This window comes from Carica papaya, chromosome 4, assembly GCF_054855325.1.
Source record: "Carica papaya isolate Zhongbai chromosome 4, ASM5485532v1, whole genome shotgun sequence".
Classification (NCBI taxonomy): Eukaryota; Viridiplantae; Streptophyta; class Magnoliopsida; order Brassicales; family Caricaceae; genus Carica; species Carica papaya.
This window is the reverse complement of record NC_142312.1, coordinates 27,492,004-27,507,837: the sequence shown is the minus strand read 5'-3', so window position 1 is coordinate 27,507,837 and position 15,834 is coordinate 27,492,004. Positions and strand designations below refer to the sequence as shown.

The window sequence follows — 15,834 nt, the reverse complement described above, 5'->3', positions numbered from 1 at the left end:
AATTTTATATTATTCTAATAAAACTTTGATTATCTGGGTGACTAATGAGCAAACAAAACACACATACACACACACACACATATATATATATATATATATATATAAATGTATATGTACATTTACGTACAGTCATACATCTGGTGCATTTGCCTAGAAAAAGTCAAAAGTCATAACTTACAATTGTTGGATAGGATCTTTAAATTAAGACTTTGGTAGACATAAATTTCATTTATTATATGGTCTGACCAAGGTAATTAATTAACTACTTAATTTACATTAATATTTAACTCCCTGCCTAGACTATTTGCTGTCAATTAACTTAATTATTGATGAGAAAGAAATCATTTTTGCATTACATATTTGCATACATATATATATATATGTTATACAATAAATCCATGTATGATTTTATCAATTTAATTTTATAACCATGTCTTTGTTATTTTGTCTGAATTTAATTATATATTTATCTAACTATCAAATATTAAATAAAAGAAATTATTTATTTACCAAAAATCATAAATGAACAATTGACTACAAGAGAAAGTAGTATCAACCTTCAATTAAGAACTTTAATTACGAACTCCATGATTAAACCCATCATGAATGCTTACCAGAAGTAAATAATTACACTAAGAATACCATTTATACATGACTAAGAGACATTATAATTTCATAATGTGTAATTAATAGAGTAAAATTTTAGTCTGATCTCTTGTAGCTTTAAATTTTATGATATGAAATTCTATTTTTGGGTTTTTTTTTTTTTTTTTACAATTTATTATCTTGTAAATTCAAATATTAGTCGTATTACTCAATTAATTCTATAAATGAGTGCGTCGGTTATTATTATTATTTTTTTTACGTGGATAAACAATCGTGAATTTAACTAATATTCGAACAAAGATAGTGGTAAATTTTTCAAAAGAAATTATTATGCCTCGAATTAGAAAACTTCTACTTCGATAGGTGAAATTAAAAATTTATCATAATAACTAATATTATAATCTATAACCATAAATTAGACTTTTCAATTAATTTCTTAATGAGAATGATTGAAATCTTTTACTTTTTAAGGCTATTATTTCAAGCGTGAATGTAAATACTAATCCAATCGAATGAATTTTCATGTTATTTTCTTCGTTTACTGTTTTTTTTAAATAACGGATCAAGTTAGGTAGAAATACAAACTCTGATCAATGACTTTACGACAGAAGGTAATTGATTAGCCAATAAACTAAACTTTTTATTTCTATTACTTAGTTGTTAAGAAAAAAACATATATAGAGGAGAAAAAGTAATTTTAAGTTCTATGTAAATGTGAATTTTCAGTGTGAAAAGAATACCTACATATATATATATATATATATATAGACAAAAACAATAATTTTGCTTATGTAATATTACTTTTTATTCAAATTACCCTTTACCTCAAATTTGGATCAAGTTGGCATCTTTACTCTTAAAAGCTTTTGATTTAGTCTCTCCTCTTAGCCTACCTTTAATATCATTAAGTCAGGTACCAAGTATTAAATCTAACATCATGTAACACCTTGTAATTAGTTCATGTATAAGTAAATATTATATTATATGATTATATAACATTTAATGTAATATTTAAAAAAAAAATTATATGTGAACCAGTTCAAACCAACCCACAAATAAAAAAAAAAAATACCAATATAATCCCTACCCTTAATTTTCTCAAATCCCCAAAACATTATGAATCCTTTTTCTTCTTTTTCCTCTTCCCAACCTTCCATGTGAAAATATTGGAGTTACGAGTGGAGTAATAATATTCATCAAACAAAGTCTCAAAATTACATCAACTTAGGAGAAGATCTTAGTTGGTATGTTTGACTTGTGCTCATTAGTGAGTACCCCTTTATCCAGTAAGACCTTTAATCTCATCTATAGTAATTACACCATTGTCCTAGTTGCTATAATGTTCCTGGTGGGCATAATCCCGATGGGATTCGTGTTGTCATTTTTATTCACCATGGTTAGAAGAATAGTTGCAGACATCAAAATTAGTTTCTCACTGATGATAGGTCTCATTTACATGACCGAGATCTCTCCAGCTATGTCTCATGGCTTGCTCTCGTTGTTCCCAAATATTTTTATTACCATGGGAATTCTTCATCACTGTTGGAAGAATAAGAAAAAGAAAAGAAAAAGGGTCGTGAGTGCTTTAAAGATTTAGAAAAATTAAGATTTAAATATTTATTTTTAATTTTAAACTAACTGAACATATAATTTTTTTAAAAAAATTTACTTAAATATCGTGTAACATCTAACACGACAGTAATTTTTATAAAAGTCAATATGAAGTGTCTTATGATATCAGATTTGATATATGACATATATGTTAATGACATTAATGGTGAGTTAAGGGGAGAGGACTAAATCAAAAAAAAAAAATTAAAAATGGAGGAATCATTTGACCAAAAATTACGATAGTTATTAATTGACACAAAAATTTAATAATGTAGAGAATAAATCATTATATATATATATATATATATATGAAAACAAATTCAAAGCAAACTAATAAGACTTGTAAATTTTTTGATTGACTCGTGTTTGAAGCACTTAACAATTTCTTAATTAGTATTAATGGAAAATCAAGTTTACAATATAACATAATTGTAACACTGTCATTTTAATGTTACGTTATAATTTGGAGAAACTATTTTTTAAAAAAATCGATATTGATCTAATGACTGAATTAATACTTCAATGCGATACACTTCAAACTATGGTAATATATATATATATATATTATAATTATACACGTATATAACTAATATTGTACGTCAAGCTTCCCGAAATATGATTATAAATAAAGTGGATATACGCAAATATATATATATATATATATATTCTATATTTTATTATTACTTCAAGTAATTATTATTTTGAATACTTTATTTCCAGCTACTTTCACAAGAAAAACAAGTACTCATAATTATTACTCGTCTCCCCAGTTTTGCATGCCCAAATGTCCACCTAATTAATTAGTTGATTCTTTTGCATGCAATGCAAATTGCAATATGACTCTTTCTTTTTAAGCTTACAACTTGTTTTTTTTTTTTTCAACTTTACATACTTACATTATAATATATATATATATATATGTGTGTGTATTTATTATAATACACGTACACACACTTAGCTTTCGTGTGACACTTGTATATATAATGACTTCCAAAATTTTCGACATGTGCATGTATGGTAATTATTATTTTTTAATTATTTATATTTATTAAAATGTATTTCACTTGAATTATTATTTTATTTCACTCAAAAAGAAATTTATGGAGTTACATGGGTTGAAAAGAACAGTGTAAAAATAATTATTTTTTTGGGTAATTCTGATTAAATTCAGTGTATATACCCTTTTTTTTTATATATATAAAATTGGATATATCTCTCTTTATATATATATATATATATATAATTATTGAATATCGGAATAAGCACGTATTACTTGTATGCATGAACTACCAAATTAAAACTAATAATTACTGACGTCATAGATAGCTAATGAAGCTTTAAACAATAATTAGGAGATATCTATCTCTTTAATTATTATCTAGTTATTAAAATATTTATATTTTATTTAAAAATTATAAATTTAAATTTTAATAAAAATATAAAATTTATTATTTTATAAGTATATTATCTTGATTTATAGTTTATTTTTTTATTTAGGTAAATTTATAATATATATATATATGTCATAATTTACAGGTAAATGTGCTAATTTTGGGGAACACTTTAGGATTTGCATGCTGTCAATGATGAGACTATTTGAGATAAAAAAAAAATTAAAAAAAAAAAACAATCCTATAAAAATATCACGTGTATGTATTAACAAAAATTAATTAGGGTAAAACAGATAAATTATTAATTACATCTTTTCCATCCACAATTATTCTCCTTAATTATTTAATATTTATTAAACTAATCTTCCAATTCGTCTAATTGCAATAAAATTTCTGAAATACCCTTATAGTTTTTCTTTATTATTTTAAAGTTTGATTTCTTACTCATTTTAGATTATGTATTACATAAATGTCTAAAAATTTGCAACCATATAATTTTTAATTTAATTCACTATTATATTTGTTACTATGTGAATAATAAATTATATTATTTATATTAATTTGAATTTTTTATTTGAGACGGCATCAATTAGAGTCAAAAAATTTGGGAGAGAAACATTTACCCTCGATCGAGAGATTTTTCTAAAGAGAACGGAATGGGGATGGAAAATAACTATCTTTATTTATCTTTCAATCAAAAGGTCTAGAAATTTTCTCTCTTAAATTAGGGAGAGAATTTGATGGAAAATCTAATTTACATGATTACTAAAATATTCTTATTTTTTTATTATTTATCTACAAATAATAAAATTATTATTATCTTTTTATCCATTAATAATTTTACACTTCTCTCTTTTACCTAATCCTATGCAAATGGTAAAATATTTTCGATGATATTTCATTATTATCTTATCTAATTAAACAGTGTAAAATACTTTCATTTATTTCGTTTATTTTAATCCTACTTCATTAAATTCCATTATTTCACCCTCTATTAATCTATGCAAATTCGTCGTATTTTTAATGCATTGTTTCTTTTTTTTTTTACTTTATCCTAATTTAAAAAATTATAATGAAAAATATAATAGAGGGATAAATCCGCCACTTCATAACTATTTCCAAAATAAAGAGACTTTCAATAGGGGAGAAAAGAACATTTTTCTTTCTCTTTTTCCCTAATTCCCTCATTTACTTTCATCATAACGTATAGTTAAATTTATCTAAAGGATAATGCAATAAATTTAGGTTATGTTCGACAATCGAGTATAGTAATTAGTAAATAAGATGAGTTATACACGAATAAAATTTTTACCGTATAATATACTTGTAATGATTGACTAACTAAAATGAAAAATTTATTAATTTATCAAAAATATCTATGTATCTAATGTTTAAAGTGATTCATGAATTTAATAATTTTTATATTTTTAAAAGATTACAAAATTAATTAAACATATTTATATATATTTACAAATCATTCTACAAATGGTATTAAAAACAATATATTAATGTAAATATACATTAAGTACATACGAAAATTAGTTGTATGTAGTATCCAAACCTAAACTACCCTATAACTTGGAGAAATATCTTCTAAAAAATCATATTATTCTTTTTTTAAAAAAAAAAAATCAGGATGTATCATATTCATCACATAATGCATATGAATTTTGCTATAACTCAAGTTGGAAAGTTAATTTAAATTTCAACCTTATTATATATTTACACATGTATAGAACTATATATATCCATGACTTCTAAGTGTTTTTATATATCTAATAATATTAATTTTGAATCTTGACGTTTCTTTCCTTTCAAAATGACTGATATTCGTAGTTGAAACAAAAAGAAACTAAGCTTATGTTTTAATGTGAAATATAGCATCACTATTATACATATACATACACATATATATATGTATAGCTATAGCTATATATATTATAATTAATTAAATATTCCCAAGTTAGCTAAGTGTACAATTAAAGTCAAAGGCTGCCACTTTGTCCACGTGGCTTTGGCCTTATGTAGATAAAATGGTATTTACGACTGTTTTCAGTAACATGCCTACTGTTTTACGTGATATATACTTTGAACATGTATTATTACCCCAAAGTTCTTTAGCCTAAATACATGCATGCATCCGTACAATGTCATTATATATATATATATGTATTGAAATATTTTAAAATATAGTTTTATTGTTGTCTCGAATTATTAGGACATATATAAAATATGAATATTTTAATTCAACTAGTTATTATTTTAAATTAATACCTAACATACACCATACACTTTTCTAATAAAATACTTTTTATGTATTAAAAAATCGGTAAAATTTTTAATTAATAAAATTATTTTAGTTTTATTATCTAATTAAAAATGTTTATGACACGACATTAATTTTTAATATAAAATAATCATTGATATACTTTAATTACTTATTATTTTTAAATAATTTTATTAATATGAAATAATTAATTTATACTAATATCTTTAAAATATAATTAAACAAAAGATAAAACGATTTAATTTACAGAAAAAACAAATTATGTATTATTCAAAGTATTTACATATTGGGTTTATTGAATAATTGGAAGAAAAATGAAAAATGAAATACGATCTGCAGGAAAAGCGGTGTGACTGGTCAAAGATTAATCGGGGCCCACGCGAGCTTGTCAGAGAAGCTGGCCGTCAATTTCGTTGACTACGATGCTTTTCGTTTTCCCCACACGTGGGGCCTGAGGGTCTGGGCAGCCAATCGAGACGGTGCGTTTTGGGATCCGCCAAACTCACTCGTGTAATACATACATTTATTCTACGTGGTAGCATGTCGTATTTTATTGGATGCTTTTCTTCAGTATCAGCAACATTTTTCACTCAATTTTTGAACTTTTAAATTAATTTTTCCTCTTATTAGGAGATTTTTATTAAGTGTATATGTGTAGTATTTTTTTTAGTAAGTCTTCAGTAAAAATATATATATATATATATATATATATAATAATAGGGAAAAAAGTCAATTGCAGGCAAATTATAATCTGGACCGACTCTTTGTAATTATATAAATAGAAGATAAGCTTACTTTAAATCAGAGTTTAATATATATTAATTATAAATATTAATATTTTAAGCATGAGATTAATATAATTTTAAAAAATGAAAATCTAATTGTTAAAAAAATTAATATCATGACATCAAATTTATCATGACATGCTTCTTATATTAAAAAAGATGTCTTTTACTCATCATTCAGATAACATGCTTCTTATATTTTTCTACTTTTACTTTTAATTTATTCACATAAGATGATAAATTATTAAATTTAGTTTATGAAATTTGATATTTATTTAAATTTATTTTCTAATATTTTTTTATTTATAATTTAGTTTCATATATTTTTTATTTATTTCAAAATTTTAGTTTATTTTTATTTTTAATTAAAAAATTTTAATGGGTTAACTTTTAATTATAAGATATTCCTATTTTAAAAGTTTTTACAAAACGTGTTAATTGTGTATATTTAGTTAATAATGGGTGAATAGCTATGGAATCAAGTGGATTATGAGAAATAATTTGTCATGATAATTTCTCCATCTAGCTACTTACAATAAGTGCTACCAACATAATTATATATAGATATTATGTGGATTTTATCTTTTTTTTTTATTATTTTATGTTTTCATCTTATTCAAAACATTATGTGTGTGTGTTTGTATATATATATACAAACACACACACATAATGTTTTGAATAAGATGAAAATATATATATAACCTTTACTTTTACTGCGACAAATGAAATTTTGTTCTCTTTATTATTTTACTTAATTTTTATTCCAATAAAAGGGTTTTATTTAGTAGAATAAATGAACAATACAAAATGAAATTAGGTAGAATTATACAAGAAATATATATATATATATATATATATATATATAATATAGTGATATGTATGTTTGACACATATTTATGGTTGGATTGGATAAACATGTTTTATTAAGTCTTCGGCAATTAACCGATAGACATTGTAAAACAAAATATACCATTGGTAAAAAGTTCTTTGTACTCTCATTTTTTAATTTTAAATCTTTCATGAATTAATTTATTAATATTTTTTAAATAATATTAAAAGTATTTTCATATTAATAAATTTACTAATATATAGTAATTTTCAATCTTATAAAAATTTAATATCATGTGTTAAAATTATAAAAAAAAAACTCATTATCCCTTCATTTTCTTTATTAATTATTATTTTATGTTAAAATAAATGAAATTAGTGCGAACATATCATCATTTTCTTTATTTCCTTCAATCAAAATATAACGTAAACAATAAAGTTTAATATTCAAAATTAATGTTGTCATCATTTAATTATGTTCAAAAACCTAAAATTATATTAGAAATGAGTTTATTAAATTTTTAATCAATTGTGTTAGTTATGTACTTAGTCAATAATGCGTGGATAGATGTGGAATCTAGTAGATTATTATGAGAAATCATTTCTTGTGATAATAATTTCTCCATCTACTATAATTAGTACTACCAAATAATCATATATGTATATATGTTATGTATACGTATACTGATTTTGTGTTCTAAAATTTTTTTGACACGTGTACATCTATGTATATGTGTAGATAAATCTTTCGGTGTTAATATGGGTCGCCATTATATAGTTATATATATATATATATGTTAATTAATTTAATCTAATAATAATCAGTAAATGTGTAATATTTGTCAATTCTATTAGAAGAAAATATTAATTGATAAAATATTCTTTTTATAATATTGACCTTTAAAATAATTAGTCAAAATTAATAATTTTACATGGTATAAAATTTAATTTCAAATCTAATATATTTATGTTTTATTTAAGATAAAAAGTTGAAAGTAATTTTTTTAAGTGAGTAGTTTTTTTTAAAAAAAATATATATATATATATATACCCACGTGACATATAAGAGATTTGAGAGCTAGTGATTATTTAATGTGTAAATTTAATAAATTTTTAATAAATAATAAAATTAATTATTTTACAATTACGTCAAAAAAATAAAAAAGAAAAAAACCATTCAATTAATCATTTTGTTTTCACAAATTTGCAAGTAGAGAATTTATCCTCCCTAATTGAGGATTTATTAACCACATTCAACAATTAAATTAATAAATAATTAATAGAATTTTATTTATTTATGTAATCAATAATATAATCTAATTAAAACCTAATTAATAAGTAATGATATTTGAGATTTTCTTACTTATTAAATTAATTAAAAAATTATGAAAACAACAGTAGTAAGAGTACTCTCTCTCATAAGACTTTTACAAAGCCACCTGTCCACTTGACGCATCACCTTACCTCATTTACACCAATCAAAATCCTTTCTTTTCTTTTTCTTCTTCTTCTTCTTCTTCTTCCTCTTCTTCCTCCCTTATTTCTCTTTCTTTTTTCTTTTTTAATTTTTAGTATTTCATAATAATAATAATCATTCAACAAATTTCCCCTTTTCACACTTGGTCTTCAGTCCAAATTTCCCCTTTTTAATCGCCGAGTCCATTGCCATCTTCTTCCTCTCTCTCTCTCTCTCTCTCTCTGAATTCTCTCTGTAAATTGTTATGGACAGAAGAGGATCTACAGGAGGAGGACTCTCCTTTCAGACTGATTCAACTTCTTTCTTCCTCTTCAAGAAAATTACTACCACTCTCCATAATAATAATAATAATAATAATACTAATAATAATAATAACAACACTACTACGTGGAGCCACGATCTCATGGACCTCTCTGCAACTACTGATCATAATCACGGACTCATGATCACCCTACAAAGAGATGACCGTGATTGTGATCCCGAGGATGATCTTGTTCTCGGCCAGCCAACGATGACATCCGACGACAAACGACGTCGTAGCATGATCAGTGAGATGGACTTTTTTGCTAATGAAAGATCCTCACTACTCAAGTTTGGCGTCAAGAAGGAAACGAGTGCAATTGAGTTAGATCATCAGCACGATGAACATATAAATGTATGTATTTCAATATATCTATATGCAGTATATACATATATATCTACTAGTCTTATGTTTTCTCACTTTTATACAACTATAGTTTGAGATTCTGACATGTATACATATATAGACTGGTTTAAATCTTCTCACAACGACCTCTGGAAGCGAAAAATCCGCTGCAGATGATGGTGTAACATTACAGAAAACTGAAGATAAACAAAAGGTGAGTTCATATGTATATATATATATATATGGAAATATCTATAACCTTTCTATATGGGTACGAATCTTTTCTTGATTTTCTGCAACTATTAGAGGTTCAAGGAAACTATATGTCTATATATATGGGTGTGTATATATGAAGATAATGTTTCTGGGTGCAGTTAATGGTTCTTAGGGCGGAATTGAACCGGATGAAAGCAGAAAACCAACGCTTAACGGGCATGCTTGATGAGGCGAACCATAATTACAACGCCTTACAGGCACATTTCGCTTCATTGATGCAAAGACGACAGAGTCAAAACCCTAACACAGACCTCCATGAGGTGAATATATATACGTATATGTATATAATACTAATTAGATATACCCTTTTCATATTCTACCTCTATATCTATATCCATATATGATTAATGGGATTCAGCAGAGGAGACATGGTGCAAGGCAATTCTTGGATCTGGGTCAAGCTGCCATGGCTGACGAAAGAGAGAACGAACAGTTACAATCCTGTTCACATGGCAGGTTGCAGGCGGCCATGGCTGTGAGTTCACCACCTCGGAGCACGATAGTTGAGTCCATGGCTGCTGTGCAAGATCAGAGCAATGGCCGAGGAGATCATAGTGCAGAGAGAAGTGATAATAGTAAGGAGAGTGAGGAGAGAGGCAGCAAGATTCCCAAGTTGAATTCTTCGAGGGATGTTGAAGAAGCTCAAGAGACCGTCTCCATTATCAGAAAAGCCAGAGTTTCTGTACGAGCTCGATCCGAGGCTTCCATGGTAAGAATCTTCCATTGTTTTTCTTCAAGTAATTCCTTTTTTTTTTTTTTACCTGAAAATGTGAACATAGAAATTAGTTTCTAAACTACGCATACCACGAGGGATTAGGTCAAGTCGGTAACAATATGGAGTTGTAAAAATGCTTTTATCTTAGGTTCCTTTCTGTTTTAAATTCTTAACTTTTTAGTAAAAATTCATACATTAGTTTAGAAATACATCAACCATTCGACTAAATGATAATTAGTCTTTTTAATTCTTAATTATTTATAATTTTAGTTTTCATATTAGTCTTAAAAAATATAGTTTAACTAGAACACCATCTTGTTCTCAGAAGATAATTTCATTGGTGGTGAAAACAAAATGTTGGGTGAGATCCTATGTACTACTAATATATCTTATTGATATTGTTTTTATGAATTTTTACAAATTTTTTTGATTGAGAAATTTTTGTAAAAATTTAAAATTCAATCTCATTTTATGTAGTGTCAACTCATTTTTGTTGTTGGAGAAAAAAAAACAAATTTGTGGCAGAAAAGAATAAAAAAAAAAAAAAGGTAAAAGGAAGAGAAAAAGGAAAAGCAGTCCAGGGCAGGACACTTGAGCGAGAGCATGTATGTGGAGTTTTGCACGCAATTGTAAGTTTTGGCATGCAGCTTGCTTTTGTTGAAACAGTAGAAAGCAATAAGTAGGCAGTCAACAAAAGGAGAAAACACTTCTCTCTACTTTTCTCTTCTTCGACTTTCAATTAATTAATTAATTAATTTCCAATTGTATAAAAATATATAAATATATATATATATATATAATCAATAATCCGATTTCATTGTGTTAGTAATCTCAAGTACTTAATATTTTTTAAAAATTAAATTAATTTTCTGAGTTATATGTACTCTGCTGACAGATATCGGATGGCTGCCAATGGAGAAAATATGGACAGAAGATGGCTAAAGGAAATCCTTGCCCTCGAGCATATTATCGTTGCACTATGGCTACTAGTTGCCCAGTTCGCAAACAAGTAAGTTATTATTATTTTTTTTTTTTCTGAAAAAATTATATTTTCATTAATTACGTAATACATGTATATATATATATATATTAATTACTATATTATGTACCATCGTTATAGGTACAAAGATGTGCAGAAGATAAAACAATACTCGTAACAACTTATGAAGGCAACCACAACCATCCACTTCCTCCTGCTGCAATGGCCATGGCCTCGACAACATCAGCAGCTGCCTCAATGCTACTCTCCGGTTCAATGACGAGCTTAGATGGCCCTGGATTGATTAACTCAAATTTCTTAGCCAAAACCATTCTCCCAGCCGCCTGCCCACCAAGCTTGGCCACTCTCTCCGCCTCTGCGCCATTCCCAACTGTTACATTGGACTTAACTTCCACAACAAGTGACCCTTATAGCTTCTCGCAAAAGAAACCCATTTTAAATAACAATAACAATAGCAACAATAACTTGTCCTACATGTTAGGACATGCCCTACAAAATTTGTCCAAATTTTCTGGCCTGTTTGGAATGGACCCTCTTCATCATCATCATATGGGCAATGGCTTGATGATGCAGACACCTTCAGTTTCTTCTTCTGCTGTGCATGATAGTACTGTAGGCAGTACCACAGTAGAACCTAGCTTTACTGCAGCTCTAATGGCGGCCATTACTGCAGTTATGGGAGCTAATAATGTTCATCAGAACAATAATGGAAGCAGTAGTACAACTACAGGAAACAACAGTGGTGATAGCTAGCTAGTAATTAGTACTTAATTAAATTAAATAATGTTTACCCTTAATTAGTATTTGTTAGTTTTAATTTTTTTTTAATAGTGTGAAAATTTCTTTGTTTCATCCTTTAAGGGAAAGTTCTAATTTAATCATTTGGTTTCTGACAATATTCTTTCTTTCTTTCTTTTCCCCTTTTGTGATCTTTATGTTTTCTTTTTTCTGATTGGCATCATTCAGTTTCTCCAGTTTGATGGTTCATATATTACATAATATATATATTTCTTTACATTTTGTATAGATATAAAGATATCTGTGATGATTCAATTTCTGACAGTCTTGGTTATTATGACTATACTTCATAAATGATCATATGGGAATTATGTTTTTCGTTTTGGGTCTTACAGAAAACGTTGGGCTATACGTACACATGCAGTACCATTTATAAAATGAAATTAATGCACGAATATTGTATGTATATGTGTGTTTATATATATGTAGTAGTCTGCCATGATGGGTATTATGACCGATAATGATGAAACTCTGCAATATTGTTCATATGGGAATGCAGTCGCCGCTGGGTTATATAATTTTCTATATCCACATCAGTGTCAAAGAGTTAAAAATTTCATGATTTTGATCGTAAAGTGATAAAGGGTGTGTGTGCATATATACATATATATCATATCATACACATTAGATGGAATGAGGAGAGACTTCTTGGTAAATGCGCTGGGAATGGAATATTGTATTTACATATGTTGTTAGTTTTCATGATCTGCATGATTCTTCAAGAAGCTTTTATCAGTTACTTAACCGGGGAAGTTAGATAAAAACTTCAACAAAAATTAATTGTCTTAGTTTTGTGTTAAAAGGCTGGGAAAATTAAAAAAATATTAACGATGTAAATGTTAGTAAGAAATGAATTTTTATTTGTGAAATTCACTTCAAATTTTTGCTTGATATAACTATGCGAAAATTTTAATTCTTTCGGATCAAAGTTTTTATTTTAGAGAAAAATAATCTAAATCTAACCCAATTCAACTAAATTTTTCAGAAATTTGGAATGAGTTTTAGCGAGTTAGCTCAAATTCAACAAATCGGTCTGGATTTTGAAGTTTTTAACTAATTTTAGAAAAATGTGACATGTTTTAGTGAGTTAGCTCAAATTCAACAAGTTAGTTTGAATCATACGGTTTCTAATTAATTATAAATGAATATTAAAATAATATTTAGTTAATTTGGTAAAAAAAAAAAGATTAGAACATATAAAAATTAGAAATAAAATACTTATTTTTTATATTTTTAAAATTTTTTTAAGGACTAAGCATCATCTACCAAGTAGCTATAGAGATTAAAATAAAATATTTAAAATTATTTATAAGCGTGATATAAGTAATCGATGACATAATACTGAGTATATTTTCAAACTTTTAATCAATTTTTCATGACTCGTGCCCTTCTTTCTCTAAACAAATTTTTATAATACCTAAATTCTTCAAGATTCAAACCTATTTTATTCATCATGTCAATTAATTTAGAACTTAAAACGTGCATGGTCTTCCTAGATGTGATCTTCATCAAATTTTCAATGCTTTGTGAGTGCAATCTCAAGTACTTCTTGTAAAGTCTCGGAACTTAAATGAAAATAAAATCATTAATTAAATGTGGAAGCGAAATAATAGAGTTAGAGTTTACATTTTTTATATAATACTTGGAATGACCAATAGAATTATGAGAATGTCCTCTCTAAAAAAAAAAAAATCAAAAAAATAAATAAAAAATAAATAACTAAGTAATCCTAGAACGACCTTTACTAACTCTTGAAGAGAGTTCGCATTGTACACTATTTACAACCTCCTTATTGATCGAGATCTGAGTTTTGGTTCTCTTGATCTGAAATAATTAATGAAGGGGTGAACTACACTAACTCAATAAGAATATCACACTAATCACAGATACAGAAAACTGAATATTGGTAAAAATCATAAAAATAAATAATGGAACCCTTAATTTAATGTAAATTCATTTACTATAAAGAAAATCATTTATGTCATATTATATAATAAGTCTTTTCTAACAATAACATATAAAAACTCATATTCATGTACTATTATTTATCACATTTAAGATGATAAGAAACGATCATTTTATATTTTTACCAACTTACCGGTACTCCTGGGGGTCTATATGGATCATTCCTATAATTATATTGGGTAATTTGAATTATTGTGTAAGGAATGTAAACCCTAACTATTTATTTCATTTTCGCACTAAATTTATAATTTATCACATTTAGAGTTTCCGGGGTCATTATAGAGGTTGCGGGTTTTGCCCGCGGTAGTGCCGTCGGGCTTTACCAACAGTTTTCAGCTTATTCACAGTTGGTTTTGCTCTAATTTGGTTATGGGGGTGCTCGAAATTAAATTCCGAACGAGTAAGAGAATTTTTATTTTTTTTGGCGATTGGAGGTGGCTCTGGTGCAGCGGCGGTCGACGGTTGGTTCCCTTCTCCGGCGACTAGTTCTTCTTCTCCGGTGGGATACTGACAGTTAGGGTTTGAGTTCAGTGTAATACGAAATATTTATACCCATATCGCGTTAATCTGTATCGTTCATCGCATTTGATCTCGATCATTCGATTGCGTTTAAAGAGAAAATAAATCTGGACCGTTCATCGTCATTTGATATTGACCATCCGATCGTGTTTAAAGGGAGAACAAATTCGGGCCGTTCACGCGTGCGTGATCGATACTGGACCGTTAGATCGCAGGGCATGCGGATCGCCCATGTGGCATCCCGAGTTGCATCGATGTCAGCGTGTCTTGTCACGCGGCGTGCTCCGGTTCATCGGAGTTGCTGACTGGGCGGTCCTACGTGGCAAAATTTTTTTTATTTGCACTTTGACCCATAGTTTCCGATTTTTCTTTCAAAAACACTTCTCGAATCCAAAATTTTACCATTTTTTTAAAAAAATTATTTTTAATTTTATCCCTAACCTATTTTTTCTATAAATTCAACAAAATTTAAATAAATTAATTTAAAAATAATTTTTTTTATATTTAAAATATTAAAATTAATTTCGAACTAAATTACAGGTCTGGGTATTACACTTCTAAATGCATCTTAAATTTCACACTCATACTTGGTATTTGATATTTGGTATTCAAACAAGTTTTCAAGACTTAGGTCTTTTAAGTTTCAAGCTTATATTATTCGTGATGTCAATTAATTTAGGATCTATACATATATAGTCTTAGTAAGTATAATATCTTAAGTACTCTTAAATACATCTTAAACTTGCATTCATTCTTAGTATGTTATATAATTTTCTAAATTCTCGATTCTACGTATCTTTTTATAAGAACACAAATAATTTTTAAAATCTAATCATATATTAGAATTTTAATGTAATTTTAGACCCACAAATGTAGTAGGGAGAAACAAACATATTTTTATAACAAAAAAAAATTTATTAAAACCTAAAA

General features: G+C 26.9%; 1 protein-coding gene across 2 annotated transcripts; it reads left to right on the top strand.

Annotated features, from left to right (window-relative positions):
* The first annotated feature begins 9,092 nt into the window (after positions 1–9,092).
* LOC110818243 (putative WRKY transcription factor 31) lies at positions 9,093–12,518 on the top strand. 2 transcript variants are annotated; one of them, XM_088218621.1, is made up of 6 exons: positions 9,093–9,640; positions 9,753–9,845; positions 10,006–10,167; positions 10,266–10,616; positions 11,518–11,631; positions 11,743–12,518. In XM_088218621.1, the coding sequence occupies exons 1-6, from the start codon at positions 9,230–9,232 to the stop codon at positions 12,373–12,375; spliced, it is 1,764 nt and encodes a 587-aa protein (XP_088074747.1). In that variant the 5' UTR covers positions 9,093–9,229; the 3' UTR covers positions 12,376–12,518. The 2 variants fall into 2 exon arrangements, with proteins under 2 accessions (XP_088074747.1, XP_021902726.1); XM_022047034.2 differs by having other exon boundaries at positions 9,098–9,640; positions 10,269–10,616.
* The last annotated feature ends 3,316 nt before the right edge of the window (positions 12,519–15,834 follow it).